At 31.7% G+C, this 23,699-nt stretch overlaps 5 protein-coding genes across 5 annotated transcripts; 4 read left to right on the top strand and 1 right to left on the bottom strand.

Moving 5' to 3' along the window:
- Positions 1–2,010: 2,010 nt before the first annotated feature.
- On the top strand, positions 2,011–2,841 carry TRIADDRAFT_59875 (uncharacterized protein; the record flags this gene model as incomplete). Its single annotated transcript, XM_002115903.1, has 1 exon — positions 2,011–2,841. The coding sequence occupies one exon, from the start codon at positions 2,011–2,013 to the stop codon at positions 2,839–2,841; it is 831 nt and encodes a 276-aa protein (XP_002115939.1).
- A 2,087-nt stretch (positions 2,842–4,928) lies between these two features.
- On the top strand, positions 4,929–5,756 carry TRIADDRAFT_59874 (uncharacterized protein; the record flags this gene model as incomplete). Its single annotated transcript, XM_002115902.1, has 1 exon — positions 4,929–5,756. One exon carries the CDS (start codon positions 4,929–4,931, stop codon positions 5,754–5,756), a length of 828 nt encoding a protein of 275 aa, XP_002115938.1.
- Positions 5,757–8,504: 2,748 nt separating this feature from the next.
- TRIADDRAFT_59873 (uncharacterized protein) lies at positions 8,505–10,021 on the top strand (the record flags this gene model as incomplete). Its single annotated transcript, XM_002115901.1, has 2 exons — positions 8,505–8,600; positions 9,281–10,021. The coding sequence occupies 2 exons, from the start codon at positions 8,505–8,507 to the stop codon at positions 10,019–10,021; spliced, it is 837 nt and encodes a 278-aa protein (XP_002115937.1).
- A 4,699-nt stretch (positions 10,022–14,720) lies between these two features.
- Positions 14,721–16,294, top strand: TRIADDRAFT_59872 (uncharacterized protein; the record flags this gene model as incomplete). Its single annotated transcript, XM_002115900.1, has 2 exons — positions 14,721–14,816; positions 15,560–16,294. The coding sequence occupies 2 exons, from the start codon at positions 14,721–14,723 to the stop codon at positions 16,292–16,294; spliced, it is 831 nt and encodes a 276-aa protein (XP_002115936.1).
- A 3,440-nt stretch (positions 16,295–19,734) lies between these two features.
- Positions 19,735–23,341, bottom strand: TRIADDRAFT_30199 (uncharacterized protein; the record flags this gene model as incomplete). The annotated part of the gene is made up of 24 exons (XM_002115768.1): positions 19,735–19,837; positions 19,918–19,988; positions 20,055–20,133; positions 20,212–20,306; positions 20,404–20,454; positions 20,528–20,604; positions 20,694–20,718; positions 20,801–20,836; positions 20,919–20,972; positions 21,051–21,119; positions 21,189–21,289; positions 21,402–21,486; positions 21,559–21,586; positions 21,662–21,732; positions 21,804–21,848; positions 21,922–22,002; positions 22,079–22,142; positions 22,248–22,288; positions 22,357–22,438; positions 22,516–22,580; positions 22,706–22,828; positions 22,950–23,071; positions 23,156–23,216; positions 23,288–23,341. Coding segments are annotated over 24 exons (1,683 nt in total), but the record flags the coding sequence as incomplete, so codon positions are not given.
- Positions 23,342–23,699: the final 358 nt, after the last annotated feature.

The raw sequence follows: 23,699 nt of genomic DNA, 5'->3' as shown, positions 1-23,699 counted from the left end.
CTCCCAAGAGATCTGACTTTCAACAATTAACTTTATACCCTGTAGTAGAATTTTAAGAACTAATATTAGTTTAGCGTTTCTAATTGTTAATATCGTCATAATATTTCTGTTACCCATACGGGTTTTCGCTTTTCCTGCATACTGCAATTATTTAAAAGTGTAGAAAGATTCCAAGCGTTCGAGTTTACGAGTCTTTGACAACAGCAACAGACATGGCGTCGTCTTTCCTTTATTTTGTAGCGGCTATCGCCCTCTTACAATCTTTGAGTGTGACCGCCGATGGCTACTTTGCTAGAATGTGCTTGGATATTAAACTGCTAAATCGTAATATTAACAAAAACGGCCTCTATACGATTTGATATCTTCTTGCAATTGCTCATTGACAGAATATCGATAACTATTTCTTTTGATGCTACTCTTTAATGCGCTAGAACTAAAGAGTGTTCATCATAATTTATGATTCTTATCATTAAGAAGTAATTCACCTAGGTAAATTTTCAAATAATTTGGACGAACTTGCCATAATGTACATAATAGCAGTATATCTACTCTATTTTAGTTACTGGAACTTATTTAAATTCAAATATGAAACAAAAACGTAATTTACTGTTTGCAATAGACTGATTGATATTAAAAATAAAGGATCAAAAATAATTTCCATATCCCTGATGATAAAGTTATATGCGATTTAATAAATTCATTCATTCTAGTACGGTAACTTCTGTCTCATTAAACAGATACACTTAAGTTAAGGATAGAACTCATGCTGGTACTGGCTACTGCATTAACAACCACCGTGTATCGATAAAGTATCAAGCTTGTATGTACTGCACAATTATAGGCGCGTAGTACTATAATCATTTCAGGTAATTTTCCAGCTCTTACTTCAAGTATATTGGTTGTAACTTGAAGAATGGCTAAGACATTCTCAACAAAATGTTATTAAATTAAAGACACAATTATGAAGACTGTATAAGTAATATTGCAACTACCCCAATAAACCTTCAATTTAGAAGTGATAATTTTGTCATGATGTTTATCATTATAATGATTGCAACTATGCATTATTGAGCAGTCGCGTCTTTAGTTTGTATCAAATTACGGGAAAGCATAGAGTATCATTTGCTTCTATTAAACATATATCAAATGCGATCATAAATTAATAAAAGTATATAAGATTATTTTCAGTAGCTGCAGACAACAGCTCTGCTTAATGTCATCGCTGACTGCAAATAGACTTAGTTTTACTCCTGCTTTACATCTATTAGTAAAGGATAGGTGTTAGAGTCATTGTTATTTACATTGCTATAAAGTGGATTATCAATTGTACTGTGCGTTTACTATTTAGAATTTTTCCATTAGAGCTGCATTAGTTAAAGTTACAGGATAAAAAGTTACAAAAAAATAATTAATAACACCTCACGTTGTATATCGCTAATTGAAAAGTGAATAGCCGGTTACGTCAGCGGGTCGCTAGCGAAATTTATGAGCCCATGGGATTTTGTGCCTTGGGAATACCAACCGATCAACAAATAAGTATTCTTTCTTCATTCTATCTTTCGAGCTCATGATAGACGGTAGGATGCTTTTTAATAGAAATCCGGGTTGGTTAAGCCTTGTAAGTGGAGACATTATCATAGCTGCACAGCTGCGTCGTTGGTTAAGCATAATATTGAAAAGGCATTTAGGCTGGATTGTAATTACTGCTATTCTTTGTAAAAACAAAGTACAGAACGTTGCTTTTTCTCAAAATCATTAATCATTCTACGATTGTTTTCTGACTTGAGCATGCTGAGAGTTGATCTATTTATGAATTCGTAACTTCCCTAAGCATTATTTTATGTGAATCAACCCCCTCATTATTCTTAAGACTGGCTCTGTTCATTAGTGTTGGCTTTACTAGGTAATAGCACATAATACTGCGTTAGTTATAGCTAATATCGTTTTAATTTCTGGCTGAAATTATTTCTTATTTTTGTAGTAAATAACAGAAGAACACGAATTACCAACATGAAGTTGTTAAGTGGCCTTATATGTCTACTTTTGCTGGCATGCTTACCTTTTTCATCGTCAGTCCCTACCCAAACGACTATCATCATAAAATATGATCCCACATCATGTTTAGATATCAAATACTATCGCCCAAATGTTACCAGAAATGGCTTTTACACAATCTTCGACAAAGAAAATGGGCTGCATACAGTTTATTGCGACTTCAATTCGGATAAACCTTTCGTTTGGACTTTAATTGAATCCTTCTCGCGTAAGGCAGGAAAAAGATATAGTAATGTAAAATATCGTTTACATTTCCAAAGGCCTTTTACTATCAATTATCCCTATAACGAATGTCGCCCTGATCAATTTCAAGCTTATCGTGCATCTAAAGCTGTTATGCAGTTAATTAGGCACTCTCAGACGACTACACATTGGAGAGCAACTTGTAATTTTGATCAGTATGCTATGGGCAAAGTCAGTACTTTCGGTCATCGAGATTATGTGAGAGCACATTTATGCCGTCTTGATATGTCTACATTTTATAGTTCTGGTGGTGGTTGCTATGAAATGGATTACATCAATATTGGTGGCCATGCATGCGAAAAATGTACCGTACCATTTTATAGTAATAACGGCATGCATCCTGGTATCATGTCTAGTATCTCCCCTACTCGTTGCAGTAAAATGAATTTTGGCCCATTTGAAGCTCAGGCATATAATTGGGGCTTCTATAATATAATCCACGAAAAATTTTCATGCTTAGCAACCGAACATTCAACTACGAACTGGTGGTTTGGAGGAATCTATGATGCATTGGATTCGATGCAGAGTGTTAAGAAAGCATAAAAAATTTTCAAGGATAAATTGTGTACCTTTATCATAATCTTGTTTGATCACAATTTGTCTCAGTGCCACTATGTCGTTGATTTTTTGATAATATAAAATCGGTTCTCATTAATTATCTTAACGTAGCTTATGTTATACCCGTAGCATTCTATGCCGAGTACAAATCTAGTACATTGTAGATACTTCAACTAAGCAGATATAAGCCCGTACTGATAATTATAATATCGAGGTAGATTAGAATTAACAGCCTCTGTTTCACATATATCGTAGTTTTTTTCACTGTGTTTCAAAATCTAAGTGCCCTAGAATTCATTTAATTTAGAAGGGAATATCATAAAAAGAAACTGAATATTAACAATGCAGATACTTATATTCATTAGCAATCATGTACTCCCTTCTTTAAGAGATTTTCGGTAAAGTAAATCATTAATTATTGAAATCAGTTAATTGTAAATTGCACGGATTTACATTGCAGTCTTTAGTGATAGGAATGGGCTTGTATTTTATAAACTATCGGTAACACTACTAATGGTCATTTGGCTAGGGTTTCAGATAACGTTATTAATTATTTCATCTATGTTAATTTTATGATTAAAGAATAAAAGTAATTCTTTATCAAACTTTAGAAGATTTTATTTCATCGATGAGCTACGAAAAGAATGCTTTTGTAGATCATTAGGTCTTCATATCAAATTTTACATTCCTATATCGATTTTGCCGCTAAAGAACCAAATACAGGCGTTATTCCCGATTGAAGTCTGATTTTATGTTTCATTTATTAATGAAGTTACTGACTATTGAAGAATAGTAACATATTTGCAGTACAAATGAGTATATATTACGTATAGTACAAAATAACTATCCATAGCACTGATCACAATATGAAGTATTTGATAACTTGAAATCAAAGTTGAATACGGTTACAGAAACGCTCTGAAGCCCATTAAAATATGAAGAATCATCCATACATAGTTTTTTTCTCTTTGACCGGATATCAACCTATAACGCTCAGCAAAGGGTTAAAAGCTTGCTACAAGTGCTGATATTAATGCCGAAAGTAACCTGGTCCGTAGTTCCTATATCTTAAACTTTCTTTATATCACAAGCATTACATACTTACTCATACGTCATGCAAGCATAAAAATGGCAGTTTATGTTTTTGTTATCATCTTGCTCGAGCTAAATGAGAATAAGATATGTCTACAGTACATAATATATCTTGCCACTCTTCCAGTAAGTTACCCTTGATTACTTTTATCGAAACTTGTAAAATTTCATCAAATGCTGCGCGTTGATTATTTACAAATATACAATATAGCACTGTATCCGCAATTTAACTCCTTAATGCTATCTCTAATAGCCCTAACTCATATAAACACACATAAGTGTGTACTAACCTCTACAAGTTTGACAAATAATTTTAGCATATTATATTATTAAGCACGTATGTAATTCAAAATATGAGTTAAGAATAAATATATTTATAGTCTTCTCCTTCTAAGCAACTTTTTAAATCATATGGGCATATTACCGAAACCCAACATTAATTAAAATATTTATTAATCAAAAAATTTAATTGATAAGGACTTTTTATAGGTGAAATGAGTGCAACTCTAAAATCTTAAATGCTTTTTTAACGTATGAGTAGTCTAGAGATTCGTGAATATGCAGTACTTTGAATAAGATCGATTGCGTGAATCCTATCACCTGCTTGTATGTTGAATTCTACACCGTAATAGATGAATCACCGAAAACTATTTATTACCCTCATTATTTCTACACTCCTGTCAGTAAACTTATAATATACCATATGTTCTATCCTATATGTATCTAAGTGAACGATATGAATGGTACTCATGCTGAGCATTATTGGACTTTTCTATCTATTGTTTCTATAACATATTATTATTTCAGTCCAGCATACGTGGGTACAACGCACTACTTTCCATCAGTTTACCGAAGAATTTAGACGATACTGCATAGATTGTCTTGAGCTAAATACAGGCATACTTATAACTGCTTCTGTTCACATTTTACGCATTGTTATCTTTTTGCTTTAAAATATTCCAAGAGTCGCAACTGCCATCATGAAGTTGTCTGTGCAGCTTTTTGCTGTCATGTTATTGGTATCGCTTCTGCCCTATTCATTGGCAAGTATTGAAGTAATAACAACGACATTATATCGTCCAGAATCATGCTTAGATATCAAACAACTTCGCCCTAAAGTTCACTTGAATGGTTATTACACAATTTATGATAAAGAAGAAGCACTTCATACAGTTTACTGCGATTTTAATTCCGAAAAGCCATACGTCTGGACTTTAATAGAATCATTCTCACGCAAAATGGGTATGTATCGATCGGAAGAGAAAGGCCACTATCATTTTCAACGACCATTTACCACTGATTATGCTTATAGTGAATGTCGCCCAGATAATTTTCAAGCCTACCGTACTTCTTTAGCTGCTAGGAGGCTAATCTATGGATCACAAACAACAACACATTGGAGAGCAACTTGTAATTTTGATCTTTATGCCATGGGCATAGATAAAAAAATGTCGCATCGAGATTATGTAAGGGGAAGTATGTGTTCGCTTAACATTATGACTCTAGGTTCCTCTGGCGGTAGTTGTTACTATGCAGACTATATGAATATTCATGGACATTCTTGCAGTCACTGCTCTATGCCATTTTACGCTAGCGGTTCGACACATTTAAGTCTTATATCTAGCCAATCTCCAAATCGTTGTGGTAGAATACGCTTTGGCCATACTGTAAAAAATGAGTATAACTGGGGTACATACGTCAACTACAACGAGAAATTTCGTTGTACAGCAACACCAGAATCGACAACTAATTGGTGGCTTGGTGGCGTTTATAATGCTCAAGATTTGCAACAAAACGTTAAGAAATAAATACAGTACTTCTTATCTATCTCGACTTTTCATCATGGAAATAACCCTTGATATTTCTGTTATTGACTTTTACTTATTGCAATATTGAATAACGCATTTCTAGTGGTAATATTTCGCCTGGGGAGCCTAGTTTATATGAATTAACTTTAGTCTTTTATACTTCATTTATTGATTAACTGACAATGTACGGTTCTATATCGACATGCAGCTGGAACAAGAATATTTGCCGTAAATGTTGCATCAACGTCGATTCTGTTTTTAACTTTTATGGTGTTTTATTGATAATAGAGGTAGTATACGAATTTCATAAAGAAATACTTTAATTTGGTTCTAATCTTCTTATTTCAAGTGATTCCAAATTTCTTCGTATCTTTGTTACTGAACTACATATCTTGAATGTAAATTTGTAAGGACTCAAATACGAAATAAAATGATCCTTATATTTTGCCACTGAAATTGAATGCATTTACAGTTAAGCAGCACATTTTAAATTCTTAATAGATTATAAAATTATGGCCAAGCAAATCACGTCAGTTTCTCAATTTGGATGTAGAATGGTAAACCAGATCCAAACAATTATAATATGATACATACATATAGCTAATTACTTCATTGCTATGGCTAGTGAATGGCATCAAATTTAACTTCACGATTTTCTTAGACTAGCATTTCTATTTTAGAAATCTGTTAGAACAATATTATCATACTGAAGTAAGTTTTTATTTCAGTGTTATAATGTGTACACTAGCTTACGGCAATACTATTTGCGATATCATATTTTTCTTTCGTTAAATCGGCTGTGAGCAAGATAGTATACAGTCAATTTTAGAGAATAAGAATCAGTCTAGTGGCAATGGGTATCACATATTAGTACATTAAATAATGATTTAGAACCCTATAATGGTTTTAAACCTGTTGCTCAAGTACTATGAGATTTATATAGAATTTTATATGATTTAAATTTTGCATTTTTCAAAGTATTAACGTTAGAATTAATATTACGTACAGTAAAATGTAATAGGTTTGATAAATCTGTTTTTATTATGAAGATATTTCTGTCACATAATTTAAGCAACAGAGTATTCCGCTTAATTTGATAGCACAACTGGAATCAGTACTCGTATACATGATCGTGTATGAAAATTAAGCTTACACAGCGAAAGTTTACAATTTACACAATAGCTCCACATAAAGAATAATAACTGGAGAATTATATAGAAATACAATTAAATCTCACTTATTCATTCTTTATTCGGTTTAAATGAGAAATAATATTTTTATAGTGTAAGAGATTAAAGTATAGTATCATTGTGTTTTGTCCATCTATTGCCAGTAATAGATTAACAAAGAATAGACGCACTGATTCTAACCCTGCTCTAGGAGCCATAATAAAATAGTTTCAATGTATTAGTCACCTTCCTAATATCATAGGCATTAAATTTTACGTAACAGCAGAGCTTATAATAGAAATTACTTTGAGTTGCTAAGTAGTAGAGTACAGTAAGTGATCGGCTCCCGCAGGAAAAGATGTTTTCGTGAATGATAATGAATGCGGATATATTAAGAGCTGAATGTGCAGGCAGTAATATGTAATTAACATCCATATACTTTATTCTATATCAACTCACATAAAATTATAGTCTTATCCAATTCTGAGCTAAATCATAATGTTTTGATAATGTTTATTAATTCAGATTTGGCTTAGTTATGATATTTATGATCACTACGTTAATAAATGCCAACATCATCGCTAACTACGAACGTTGCCGTAAATAGCCCTGAGTTACTTTATTCCTTACTTCCCATAACTAAACACCAGTGACTCTAATTTTTTTATAAACGGTATGTGGCTTGATAATCATGATATATTAAATTAACTTTAGTCTAATCATAGCATTTGGTCATGAAAACAAGACATTTGACATTATGAACCAATTTAATATTAATTCAATGCTAAAGCTTTATCTAGTCCTTATGATGAAAAATTTTAGAATTTTAATAAACTTTTTGTTTGATTGCATCGAAGGCGACTGTCAGTTTGATTACAGGCCGAAAGAACGATGACAGAACATCCAGTAATGCAATTATTAAATGTTTTGAGTTATGTTCCCATTACGGCGAAAAAGATATCAAAAATAATGGTACAGTATTATAAAATTATGAAAGAACTAATATATTTAGTATAGACTACCCAGCAGTGTAAGAAACAAAATGACTGATACGTCAATCATTAAACGACCTGCAGCTCCGTATTCATTAACTTATCCTTTAATGTATTATCAACTAAAAAACATAATTTTTTAAGTTTTTATTCTTTAACTGAATTAACCTGATGTATTTAATGCACCAAAGTTCCGTTGGGAATTAGCTGTTCTTAATTATCACGTAAACGATGACGGCTAGCTGATACATTGATAGACACACAAGAATAGAGGACCCATTAGTAAATTAGCCTTAAAAACCCTACTGCTAGTCCCTTGGTAATAGCGATGACAAAAAAATCGAATCCCCTTAGCTCCATAGTGGTCAAAAAATAAGGTCTCCTATCTTTCATTGTGTTTTTTTAACCTTAAAGGCGTTAATTGAACCATTCTTGACTATATACTATCCACGAATAAACTAGCAGAGCTGCTTTTTCGGCTAATAAACTTAAAACTTTTACCAATTCAGATCGAACTGCATTCGGCGACTCTCCGCAGATAAAATTTTTTAGGATCTCTGCAACTTTCCTTATACTTATTCTTCGACATGAAATGCAACGTCATGAATGGAGCATTGCTACTCGCAACGTTATGTATTACTGTTGGAATTTTAACGCATGAAGTACATGGAGGTGTTTTGACAGTAAGTTGTACTACCTTTCGAATTCATAACATAAAATAGCCATTTTTTATTATCTCTGAACTTTTTTTTCAATCCTTCATACTAGCGTAAAATAATTAATTTTAGAGTACTTTTACCACACTATTATAAATAAGTTTGTCTCTGTAGCTAGTATAGTTGGCTGACTAGTGGCCCTAGTAGATTATATTAATAATGTCGTCTTCTTCACCATCGAATGTAAACGTTTAAAATAGCACCGTATACATGTAACTAGCTTATTCTTGATCATTAAATTGCCCTTCATCAGATTTTACATCGTGTTATAACTATATCCTACTAACGAGCCCATTTTCGATATTTATCTTAAATATCAGAATATCTGATGAAATAATAAGCCACAATGTATAGCATATGCGTTTACCGCAATATGAAATATAAAGAAATATCCAAAGGATAGAATTTAGATTTAATGCTTTGCATGTATCTTTCCCTTGGTTATTTGTAAAATATTCATCGCTCTTAACTATGTTACTCTAATCATTATATCATATATGAAATTATATGAATAGTAGATATCTAATTTCATGAGAAGTAACTCAGATATCACAGTAAAATAAAGTAACTCTATGTTCTTATTTGTTCGATAATAGCTCCGATCTTCTACTTTCTTAATATAATTTGAATATTATTTACAATTACAGAGTATAAAACCAAAATCGTGTTTGGAAATTCGATATTCAACAGAAAATAAGACAGCAATAAACGGTTTCTACGCAATTCATACCGATGCAACTAAAGTTCAACCAGTGTATTGCGATTTTCAATCGGACCCACCCTTTGTCTGGACGCTAGTTGAATCATTTACGCGCACTAGAGGTGTTTATACGTCCAAGATACCTGGATCAATCAGCTTTCATAAGCCATATTACTACAATTATCCGTATAATGACTGTTCTCCTCAATTTAAAGCCTATCGATTGAACCGTCCTACTATGATGTCAATTTATAAAGCCCCGCGAACTACCCATTGGAGAGCGACTTGCAATTTCGATAAAATCAAGAAATATCCTATGAGTCATAAGGATTATATACGAAATTCCATATGCCGATATGATATTCTAAATATTTACAGTGCTCAACCAGGTTGTTATTTTGTAGATTACCTCAACGTCCGTGGGCACACTTGCAGAAATTGCCAAGTACCAATCTACGTTGCACCAAGTTATCATGTGAACTTTATGTCTTCACGCAGTTATTATTACTGTCAGAAGTGGAAATTTCCATCAGAATTCACATTTAACCCTCCGGAGAGTAATTTTGGCTATTATTATAGATACAGTGTTGAACACGAGTGTACATCAAGTAAGGATGCAACGACTAACTATTGGTTCGGCGGTATTTATCAGCCTAGCAACAAATTAATCAATTATTCTCTTCTTTAATATGCTGAACGTTAAAGGTATTGCAATATGATATTCAAGTTGATCTATCGTTGCTAGATTGATAGCTAGTAAATTTTCTGACTATACACATATAATGCTTTCAATATCTACCCTGAATAACCAGCTGGAATACTTACATATCTATGATCAATAGAATGCGATAACCTTTATCAGATTGGATCGTGTTTATTTCGCGTCTATCGAGTTTTTAATCTCTTGAATTAGTAATATAGATGTTAGCTTTAGCGCAATAAGTGTATAATGGTATTATTTTACTGCAATGGGTAATCTGTACTAATTGTAGCTACTATCGAGATTGACATTGGACTTGCAATCTCATTAATTTTTTCTGATAGAGGCTCGAAATTACTGTTATATGTAATATTTTTCGAATCTTTGCTGTATTTAAAAAACTGTATGGTGTTTACTACGATCTGTAATTAATACATTATTTTCCGTAATCAATTTAATGCAGTATACATGTGTTTTATCAGTTTTGGTATTCACAAATAAATAACGTTTTTAGAAATCTCACAATAGAAGTATCAAAATCACTCATCGTTTTAACCCTCGTTTTCTCAAGTTACCATGCTCTCATCAACTATTTAATGTCGATATTACAAGTTTTTACCTCGAGCATACTCCGTTTTGGTAAAGCATAATTTAAGTAGTATTATCTTTGATCAATGTAGAAATATCAAAATTATCCATATCTAGCATATTTGTATAAATATAGATTAGCTGATACTGATGTAGTCTTTCCAATGATTCCAGAAAAAGATCGTTTTATCAGTCCTATTTGCAACTAACTGAAAAGTAGTATAACCATTCTTTCCCATTTTCAAAAGTTTATGTTTGAAATAATGGTGTTTTGAATACAAATGTTTTCATGGGTTCTTTTAATTTTCAAATCCCCGTTTTTATCGAGTACGATCTTACTTATTTTTCTGTTATGGTATTTTTTGGTTTCACCGTATCTTTATATTTTCTATGACCATATTTACGATAATTTCTTAAATTTATTTATGATCTATTAAATTGTAAGGAAATGAGCCATGTTTTACCTATCTTCCAATGCTTGGTAAAAAATTGACTATCGGAAAATCTTGAGGGTTATTTTTATTTTTATCACTCAATTTTTTTATAACACTCATAGCTGATTTTATACTTATTCAGCTTCCATCTCTTTTCAAGGTGTATCTTTGCTAAGTAATGCTAATCTAGCTTTATCTAACAGTTTTATGGAAGCTTTATGCAATATTCTTCGCATACCAGTTTTCCTAATTAATCTATGTTTGGTTACTGTAAGTAAACACAGCGGTGACAGCTGATCGACGTTTTTGATCATTAAGTCACTACGACCTACCAATTTTAATAATGCAACTCAATACTCTTCTACAATTTCATTTTTAATAACTTCGATGTTTCAAACGATATCTACAAAATGCATTCTGAGTACATTAATATCCATTTATGAACTTCTTGAGCACGATGTTTGCATTATATGTAATAACGCACTAAGAGTAAATCGCCATCGAAATCAAGAGGCCGTTTCGTAAGCTTCCATTCTGTGAGTAAAGGAAACAATAAGCAATATTTAGATTCATGCTCATTACTGCTTATAGAGTAGTTACTGATTATAACAGTATCAATCGTTTATCACCATCGTTCTCTGCTACAGCCATACTATATTCTATCTAGCGTGTAAATGGCACCATAATAAACGTAATACTTTGGCTATTATAAGCTATACGGTTTATTTTGAGTTAATGCAAGTATTTTATATTAAAACTTCGGATGAAAATAGTATTGGCAGATGGGAGTGTAATCAAATAATAACTATGTAATAAAGTCTAATCGATAAAGTAATTCTAAGTTACTATTATTATCAATTCGCGGGTTGTTGTTATTTCATCTTTTATATGTAAGAAAGTCCTTATGCTACTCCTATATAATCATGTCATAATAAACTACGTAAACTTTTTTCTAGATCATAAATATGAGATAATAACAAAAGTAGAATATTCTTGTATAGATATTTACTCATCATAAATATTGCTACAAATTCATCACTGCAAAAGGAGATTATAAAGAAATATCTGAATCCAACAGAAATTTGCAGTTAATGGCTGTATCAGTTTCAAAGATTTTTATCATTGCCCATATCTTATATACTGCTACGCTGTACGTTATCGGATTGCTAAAAACTAAATCTGATGAGTAGGTAACTCTGGCGAAAGAAGTGATGTGATAAATTTATAGCAAGCAACATATACTAATAATTACCATTACATAATTATACGGTGCGGCATGCTATTAATATTTTTATATCCGGAAGTTTAATACTACACTTATATTTTAAACAACTTAAGCTTGCTTTCAGTTATTTTGAGAACGTGTAGTCTAAGATTGAAAGATCACAAAATCTAATCATTTTAAAAGAATCGTGTCTATTTCACAAAGGCTTATGAGTACCAATCTGCCGATTAATGGAATACGCTGTGATATATTGAGCCAATTTAACCTAGGCTATAGTTCGCAGTACGCTAATCGTGATACATTGGTTAATCATATTATTTTTGCTCCTGCAACAGATATATATATACCGATCCAATAAGTTCTTATGACACTGTATATATTAATTTATTGTATAGAAATAAAAATTACCTGAAATACTATACTAAAAACGTTTTCAATACTAGTAAATGTAGAACAAAGTTTTGTCTTGAAGTAATTTTATCTTTTTGATGCCTATGACCATTTCTAATTTGATTGGTAATATATTAATAATATAGGAATGATAACACTATTGATTAGTAGCTAAATTGAAAAGTAGAGTCTTACAGGTAGATGAATAGACCGTTAAATGACTGTGCAATCTAAGTAGTTAGATAAAATAAGAAATTGGCCTTATTTAACTACGCTACTTATAGTAATAGTAATAATGGGAGATGAAATTTCATGATCATACTTGTTACTTCCTGGAAACAACATAGTTATTTTATTCATAGTGATAACGTCAAGATTCGAGGTAATATTGTATGGAATGAGTTTAGTAAATGTGCATTCAAAAATCGCTAGCAGATACTGTTATTGCAAGGAAAGTAATGTCGCCTTACGATGTATATAGCATGATATATAAAAATATATCTATATATATTCTAAATGAATTCGTGTCATAATTCAAGTTGTTAAAAGTGTTATTATCTTACTGTTTAATATATTTTCCTGTGAATACAGGAGGGAAGTGTAAAATACATCTGGTGAATTAGGCTGTGCTTAATAACCTTAATTAACAACTACCGTGCGAGATTGGTTAGTAATAAATAGAATCTTTATTCATGAGTCACATTTTCAATCACGGACAATACACTTTACGTATAATAGTAGAGCTTTTGATGGAAATTAAACTACCCAAATCATTTTGCGCAGTAGTTGGCCATGCCTCTTGGGAAAACGAAAGTTCTTTCTACCATCACTATAAGGTATATAGAGGAGTCGAGCTAATGAAATTTATAGATGCGCAGTATAATATACTGTATTAAAGTGTTATATCTAGTATCATTGTAAAGTTTTAACTCAATCTATTTTAACTTTTCATTAGATGATAACGATCCTATCTTTTCCGAGTTTGACCCCAAAGTTATATAAATGTTTATAGTTGATTCTTTTAGCTGTACATTCGTCATTATGATTGTAGACCGTTAGTGTTATCATTAACTTTGATTTTTGACGTAAATAGACAGCATAACTAAAGCTGCATTCTTCTTTAGCACTTCTCGGATTTCATAACATCTACATCAATCATTCACTTAGTCTTATTTGCGAGCACAGCATGTGGTTTTAACTATTATTGAATATTTATTAAACTCTAGAAATCGCGATCAATTGTTGACGGTGAAATAATATTATGACAAAGCTCTATTCTAACTCATGGCTTTAGCAATCGCGGCGAAAAGTTTCTACTGTTAGTGAAATGTAATTGAATTATACTAATGGAGCGTAATGAATTGATACGGATCAAAAGAACGATGATAGTGTCTACCAATGCGGTTATCAAGTTTTTGAATCGTGTTGTATCGGCTTAAAGGAAGAATAAGCTATAACATCATGAAGTTAAAAAGAGGGGTTACTATTTTCAGTAGAGCCTATGGACGACCAGTGTAATAAACAAGACTGTTACAGGGATAATTATTCAATAAATAATCTACTGCTCTATCATCACTAACTTGTAATATATTATTTATCTATTAAAGAAGTACGTTTAGCAGACACTGCGTGAATTGAATCAAGTCGTTAATGCAATAAAATCCGCTGGGAATTGATTAAGCTAATTCACCATATAACAGGGTGATAGATGGCCAAAATTTTGATAGACAGATAAAGAATGGTAAAACCATTAGTAAAGTAGTCAGCAGAAAAACCCTGCTGTCAGTCCCTCGGCAATGCTAAGAATAATAAAATTTAATGGTTTTTCTTCAATAGTCGTAAAACAATAAGACACCCATCTTTTTAGTTTATTTCTTCAAGCTGCTAACGAAATTTACTATTGACTATAGACGATAGATTATCAGTTACTTCTCTGATAGTAGTCTCAAGTTAAAATAGTATTGATTCCGTGTTGACTATACTTGGTGACGATAATATAGATTAAGGACTTTTAAGATTTGTTCTATTTTCTAATCCATAAATCATCGCCATGAAATACGACGCAATTAAGTATATACAGTTGCTCGTAAGTCTATGTATCCTTGTTGGAAGTTTAACGAATGAAGTACAAGGAAATCTTTCTTCTGTAAGTTATATTCTTTTATAACCGAGTAACATAAACTATTAACATTTTTTTATGCCTGATAAATTTTTAATCTTTTTATATCAACTTTAACAATCCCTGCTATATTCCAGTATCGGATTAAAGTACAAACTTACCTCTCGTGTTCGTCGAGTTAACCGATTAATAACTGTTATAAAGATTATTTCTATTGCCTACCTTTCATATTACTAAGAAGCTGATTTTTAAATCATTTGATCGCATGTATTGATCTAAATTTAAAATCTTGAAACTTTTTCTCGCTTTCATTCCCTGTACAGTACAATATCATATCCAATCACCAAAGCCTTTTCGGTTACTCTTCATTGCAGATATGAATAAGTCAATTAGTCATCTAGATGATATACCATTGTGATAAAGTGTCCTCTCAAAAATACAACAAGAACTACAGTTTCTTGTAAACTTCACTTTATTGCATAAGATTAGGTTCGTCTCATAACTACCAAGGACTATCTAACTGCAATCAGACTATAGACATAGAATTATATTGTATCGACCTTCTTAGAATCTATTCATATACTAACTATATATGCAATTTTATCAGTCTAGAGAATGGAGTTTAACGTCAGTAGATCTCAACTTTTTTCTTGAATAAAACGTAGTTGATGTCGATTCCAATACAAGATAATAACTGAATCCGATAACTGTAATTGCTCTCATTTTTTCGTTTTCCCTCTCGTGAATAAACTTTTTTATTATTATTATAGGGTATAAAAGTCAAATCGTGCTTAGAACTTTTCTATACTTCAAACAAAACACTTACAAATGGGCATTATGCTATCCATACTGGATTGTCTCTCACACCGGTATATTGCGACTTCCAATCGGATCCACCCTATGTCTGGACGCTAGTTGAATCTTTCACACGAAATAGAGGAATCCAAACATCTAAGTTGCCTGAATCTATCAATTTTCGCAAACCATATTACTATAATTATCCATATAATGAATGTACCCCTCAATTTCAAGCTTACCGACTAAGCCATGCTAGTATGAAATCGATTTATGACTCACCGAGGACTACCCATTGGAGAGCGACATGTAACTTTGATAAGAAAAAGAAATATCCTATAAGTCATAGGGATTATATGCGCGTTGAAAACTGCCGATATAATATTATGGCTATTTATAATGCTCAACCAGGATGCTATATCGTAGATTATGTCAATGTTCGTGGTTATACTTGCAAGATGTGCCAACTACCGATATATGTTTCGCCTAGCTATCATGTCACCTTCTTATCATCGCGCACTTATAGTTACTGCCAGAAATGGAAATTTCCTTCAGAGTATGGTTTTAACCCTCCAGAATCAAATTTTGGCTATTTTTCTCAATATAGTATTGATCATGAATGTTCATCAAGCAAAGATGCGACTACTAACTATTGGTTCGGTGGTGTTTATCAACCCGAGTCTAAATTAATCAGTTACAAGTTACTTTAATCTTCTAAGTTTTAGTAACTTTTGCAGAATTATGTCGCAGCTGAGCATACTGGACTGATTTAGTCTTGGTATTTCATGACTAAACTATAAGATATTTTCTACATCTACTCTAAATAGTGTACTGAAGTAATTGTCCAGTACAAATAATGGAGTTAAACTTTATTAGATAGAACCTTGTTTATTTCATATTTATCGGGTTGTGTGGTATTTTTTCTATCAATCTGTTAAGAAGTCTTTTAACGTTTAAAATTGATATTGTACGCGTATATTGTTAGGCTATAGGTTAATAAAACTTAATAGCTATATGTTATTATTATTAACCATACAGATAATCCTTTCATTCTAACTGTTGTCAGTATTGTTGCTAGGCTCATAAGTAATAACTGAATTGAGTTAATATGGTACAAAGAATGTTTGAAATTGATATTGTAACCCAATCCATTCTGTCCTAATTCTATCTCATTACTCCATACGTGCTGTAGAGTATATAGTAACAACGGTTTGGGTCTTCATTCTAGCTATAACCTCAAATATTCTGTATATTGCTAGTACTACAATACTACATAGGTTTATCGTAAATACTTGAAATATGGTAATTAGAGATCGGTCTTTTAATACTAGAATGTAAATACCATTTAAAATGGCAATAATCAATCTCCTGTCTTGCGTAATAAAATCATTACCATTTTGCTGTTTCTGAGATAGTGACATTATTCATATATCGCATCGTAAGAATGTTTTAAAAATTCTTGATTTACTGGCCATACTGTACTATATTCAAAGAATATAACCAATGTTGGCTAGTTGAGGCTTTCATTCAAAAAGAATATCAATCTATAAATCCGATAAACGCCAAACAGAAATCAAGATACTGGGATAGTTCCGATATTATTTAATTTCCAGTATTAGCCGTATCATATATATTGTCCTATAGCGTTAAATAGCTAGTTATATAAAGAGAGAGCGAGTATTTAAGCTTTAACTAGATTTTAAATAGAATTCAAGCTAACAATCAATCTATAGCGAATGATTTATAAACTACAGTGCACAGCCATAGACCATAATATTATGTTTATTTACTGGCTCACAAATAAATATTATAACACGTTAAAAATTTTGGTAACAGTGAGATATTACACTACCTACGCATGCTATTTTATTACCAAATTGATACTGGAAAGGAAGTATAGTAGTAGTCTATTTAAATTACAAAAGCATGAAAAATGTGTTCTCTTTTTATTTATTGCATTTTAAATATCTTTTTAAGCTGGTAGCAAGATTTTGCTGAGATATGCACTATAGATAGGGGGCGTCAGAGGTTCGGTTAACTATAGATAGCTTCATGTACTTTCTGTACTATCTTAACTGTAGAATAGGTCTCATTTCCTTGACTGTTATTTACTGATCACGTTACATCTTGTACTATGCATACTTCTTTATGATAAAGTATAATTTATTAAGCATATCAACCCCCCCCCCCCTAAAAAATGACCAAATCTCTTTTAAGCATGACCTGTATCATTTCGTATCCTATGAATTTCCGTCAAATACTTGCGCATACTTATGCTTTATCAATATTAGTACACAAATAAATTCGTGTTACGGAGCTTGATGCTCCTTGCGTATAACTGGTAGTAATTTACGATAGTGAGGCTAACGTAGAGTACACTGGTACTAACGTAAACGGGCAAGTAATAAATATATTTATTAACCTAAACCTATCGTTTGACTTGATTACAATAGTATAGGAATAAGTTAGTTTTCCCTTACCGAGGATCTTCGGAGTTAGTTTGAGAACCATAAGAGTAGATAGACTAGTTTAGGTACGATCACGAAAGTTGCTTAGTGACAATTCGATATACAGTATACTACAGTCTAATCTACTAAAAGCTTAAATAGCCGCTTAGATACAAAATCTACTGAATTTCCATGAAAACATCAAATATTTATTACAGTATTGTAATTCATGCACAAATCAATACGGATATAACTTTATAACCTCAGTTACTAGCAAGTCTAGTTGACTATTTGCACAAGCGAACTTACAAAGCTCTATCTGCCTATTTCTTATGGAATTTGGTATTTACGACCCATAGATTTACTAAGCAATCTACCACCCGAGGCTTAAATGACGGCATCATACTCATAGCCTTTTCAAATTACATATTGTCTCTAAATACTCATTACTAATTTATTATCCAATATATAAAAACCGCTTAGTACGGTACGATTTCATGAGTACACTCCATGTCATCATAAATTGGTAAGGCAAATACTTCTTATCTAATGAAAGCGACAGTAGTACAATTGACTGCAAAGAATAACTGGATAACGGTATTAATACATTAAGGTTGCTATAGTGTTTCTACAACGACAGTGACAGTTCCACTATTAGAAATAATTTACATTTGATAGAATACTCTAATTACGTCATCGCGTTACATACGTATAAGTATAAGACTTCCGTTCATCTTGGGTTAAAATCAACTTAAGTTTAAAACATTTATATCTTGATAGTTTGCAGTTACATACTACACCGTACAGAGCTTAGGACACGTATCAATTTATGACCTTAGGACTTAAAATTGTTAAAGTAACTGCATCCCCGAGCATTACTCAAAGCAAGATTCCTCTACAATAGATACTATAACTAATAATAAGTTGAACAAAAAGTAAGATATCCATAAGCGTAAGTGTACTCAGATATCTTTATAATTATTCTAAAAACTCTTAAATTATGGTTATCAATCATAATCACATAATAGCAAACCAGTAATGTTCGTAAATGTTCATAAACACATACAATTGTTCAAAAAAAAGTTATCTTTAAGTTCGCTGAAGCGGATTATAAATTTGAATATCAGGTATTAACTGGGAAATGATGGGAATACGCATTATACTGGTAACAATTTTCAGAATGCATGAAATCTATTGGTGGCATCAGTTACAGTATACCGCACGTGTATAAATTGCTCTGAATAAATGAAACAAGCAGTAGAAATGATGCACAAAGATAAACGCTACAGTTTTGATATGGATATTAAAGAATTAATTGACTAGCTGCTAACTGCAGCAAAAAATTCGAATAGGGTCTACTTTGCATTAGTCACTACCTGACTTGTATATATTGTAATAGATAAAAACTGTTAAGGTCGTTCACTAATATACATAAGGATCATATTAACTACTTATATCCACATTAACAGTTTACGGTCATATATAATTCATTTTACTTTCTATAGGCTCACGATATAGTAACAGCTTAGTAGCAACGGTAAAATTTAATTTAAAAAGCAAAATAGCGCTCTCATAATCAATTGGACTTGCTTATGTTACCGTTGATTTCGTTTCGATTTATACCATTCTTAACACAAAAACACTTCTCGCACCAGATCGTTGTACAATTGCGGTTATATCACCGTCCTAATCATGATCTTGAATTAAAATACATAATCTTCACTGGCCATTTCGATAGCCCATTTAAATTTCTCTCTCTGCGTTTTGTTAAAAACTTTTTCCACTGGTACTTCGTTCTTTTTGCACCTTTAATGTTATAAATTATTAATTATATGGAGTTTTATATACGTTACTAGCATATATCGTAAAAAAATTCATTGCTTTACCAAGCCACACTAATTCTAGGATCCATGTAATTCAATTTTGAAGTACTAAGGGCAACTTCCTTATTTTCAACCTAATGTATAAATGCAATTAAATATTGCTGTCTACCCTCAGGAATAAATATGTAATGTACCGGTACCTTATCTGTTTCGGTTAGATTTAACTTGTGCAACTGCCTATTTAGCATTTCAGTTTTCTTTTTCCTCTTTTCATAAAGTCTATCAAACAGATACAATAATGTAATGTCTGTAACAGATAATATCATGGCATTTAATTTCTCAAAGTTTAAATAATACTTCTTAGAACTTTCATCCTTTCTCTCTTTCAAGTCGGATTTTGCTCTCTTTTCTTCTTTTTTTGCTTCTTTTAATTGCTGCTCTTTCTTCTCGATCTATCAAAGTGTTATGAATTTATAATAAGGCGTGAAATTCACATAAAAATAAATTTAGCAAGACTAAGCGTATATGTTTATAAAAACGATTACATACTTTTTCCCTTAGGTTAGACATTTGCTTATCAAATGTTTTCGAAACAGTTCGCTATAGTTAAAGGAATGTCATTCAGATTACAATTGAAACTCGACGGGGTTAATTTTGACGTAAATTGCCTTACCTGATGGTTGCACAGAATAGCAACAGCTCTGTTAGATCTATTATATATTAAGATCTTATCCTCTATCGACATCTTAGCTATATTTGTTCAAAAAGTAAGTATCACATTCTCATCTATCGGAAGATTTGCAAGCCGGCCAGAAATAATTTTAAATTACAGTACTTACGATCTATGACTTGATGTAGTTGTTCCTACAATTTGCATTATAATATTAAGCAACGCAAATTTAACGCTGTACTGTACTTCAATAGAGTAAAATAGTTATATAGTTACCTGCAAAGTATAGGAAGCATTGTAGGTTCGAAAAACCTAAATGTATTAAAATAGACAGTAGAGATTTTCGATGAACTACGTTTATAATCATAACAAAATTGTTTATTCATTTAGGTACCTTCGCTGTAAGCCCTTCCATTAATTCTGATAAATACTTATTAAGAGAAGTTGTCTGTAATAGCAATTTAGAAGTTTCTTGAGAACTTTAAGTCGGTTATGACGTAATTTAATATACATAGATATGGCTTACCGACAGTCTATCAAACAGGTCATCACCTTTTTTCTTATTTTTACAGAATAATTTTAAATTTTTATATACCTAGTTAATAAAGAGAAAATCACTGTAGTATTTGTACTCATATTCGAAGTTCGAATACCCATTCCATACCTGCTTTTCAACAGGAACCTGATTTACATAGCGAATAGAATCTTTTCCAAGAAAATCAAATTCAACTACATTCATTTTATCCTCCAATTGGTCATGTAGTTCTATAAAATTGCGTTTCTTAATATACTTACATCGATAGAGCTCATGCCGTTTGCTTATAAGCACGAGTATAAGGGTTATAACGATCACTCAGTTAATATCAACGTAACTCACTGATATGTTCGTAACGCAGGGAACAACAACCAACGGTATCTGCAGACTCGCCTTCTTCTTTTTCATGTCCAGCACGAAGAGCTAACTATAATTGTACACAGTTATCAGTTAAATATCATTGTAACCTGTTGTAATCTAGATACTATGCTGTACTTACTCTGTCTATAAAATACAGTGCAGCGGATCTACAACCGGGATAAATAATTTAATGTTATTAATTTAAATATAATTTTTTAGATATTAGTTAGCATATCACAAACCTCTGTCGGATCCTCATCTCCTTCGATTTCCAATCCGCTTTGTAATCTTGGCGAATTTTATCTATATATCGCTGCATTCGTATATCGTATGATTTCAATTATAATCGATTCGCACTAACGTAATTATTTATGTTTTAGATACCTTTAACTTTCTAGCAGTCTCGTATTTTTGGTAATCTTTCTCGGCCTAAATGGCAAATGAAAATTGTCAAAAAAAGTTACCTAAGAATTTATAGAAGCATATTCACGTGAAAGCATACTTTGATTTTCGAGGTTGGATTTAACATAATGTATTTGATGCTACCATTAATGTTTTCAGTCCAAGAGGCGAGCCATGTTACCTAGATAATAATAAATACCAATAACATTGAATAAACTGTCATATAAAAACAAATGTTTCAATCATATTTCACTTACTTTGTTATCATAGCGAACTTCTTTCCATTTTTGGCCAGGAGGAGGTGCTGGAAGTTTAGCGTCTCTGACATGAGTAATCAATAGAACAGAGCGACGGTGTACATCATTAATTTAATTTTATAGCTTCATAGATAATTAATTTATATAATAAATGATCAACGTAACTAACTTTCCGATATTGATGATAATATCTTTAGCTTCTATACGTCGCTGAATATCAAAAACGCAATTTTATTAGTAAAACATATTGAAAAGTAATTGTCATAACTTATAACTACCTTAATTTTCCCTTGCTTTGGGTGATCACCCCTTCCTCGAAATAATCCTGGAGGTTCTATCTTAAAATTCCCAACACGTTGTCTAAACCACATAATAAAATAAGTAAAAGTTACAATACAATATAACGAAGTTAAAAAATTCCTAGCATGGGCTCTTACCGATGGCCATCAATAATGCAGAAACCGTACTCTTGCATCAACTCTTCGTTTTCTTTCTTAAGTTTCTATAAACATAATAGTATGAACACATGAGAACATAGAGACAAAGTTATAGGCTACACCAAACGATAACAATGACGCTACACAGTAATATTGTATGAATGCTAAAGATCGACAATGATGTACATACATTTTTTTCTTCCTTTGACATATTCCTTCGTTCTTCGGCTTTCATTTTATAATATTCTGCAATCTTAGAAAAATCGCACTTGGAAAATACCTTAATGTGATTTTTTTCTGCAGGTGTCATTTCCTAAAAAAAATCGTAGCAAAATTTATACTATTTAACTGCATAAGATACAGCTAAACATAGTAATATATATATATATATTCAACATATACGTATATTACAAAATAGAAATCATGAAATTAACCTTTCTAAAATCAGTCCAAAAATTGTCATTGAATATTTTCTTTTGCGTGTAATCATGATCTAACATTTTGGCATAGAATCCCGCAGCTTCCTCTGTTTTATCACTCAAAGGAAAAGTTTGGCCTAACATATAATATTTATTTATAGGAAGCCGAAATTAGACCTAACGCAGACTTATAAAATGTATGGCCTAAATTAAAAACATACCATCGTAGTAAAATTGAACATTAGAAGGTAATCGTTCATAAGGTGGAGCGAGTAAAGGCCCCTAAAATTTTAAAATGTTAAAATTTTAATTTAATACATGCGTATTTGCTCCTAATGCATCTACTGTATTACCTTGTGCTCTAAAGTTTTCCACTTTACACTATTATCCTTAGTATCTTCTTCCCACCTATAATTTAAAATTAATTCTTATATCTCAAAATTAAACAAATCAATTAGTCGTAACTTTAAAGAAAATAACAATGTTCAGTAGCCTAATATTTGAAACTATAACTTATGAAATCTGGGCTTTCAACACGCACCATTTCCAAACATCTTCATCTTCTGTCGTTTTCTACAAATTTATGACGTGTATACGTTAAACTACTTACATTCTATGCAATAAATTTAATTGTTAAAAAGCTAAATGGCTGAGTTCGCATACCTCTTTTTTAACCCTCTTAACTTTCTTACTATCATTTTCCAATTTCACCTTGCCATTCTTGTCCGACTTGCCTGACGAGGACTTTTTATTAGTATTCTTAGA

This window comes from Trichoplax adhaerens, genomic scaffold, assembly GCF_000150275.1.
Source record: "Trichoplax adhaerens TRIADscaffold_12 genomic scaffold, whole genome shotgun sequence".
Classification (NCBI taxonomy): domain Eukaryota; kingdom Metazoa; phylum Placozoa; class Uniplacotomia; order Trichoplacea; family Trichoplacidae; genus Trichoplax; species Trichoplax adhaerens.
Note: the sequence above shows the minus strand (reverse complement) of the source record. Positions and strands in the feature narration are given on the sequence as shown.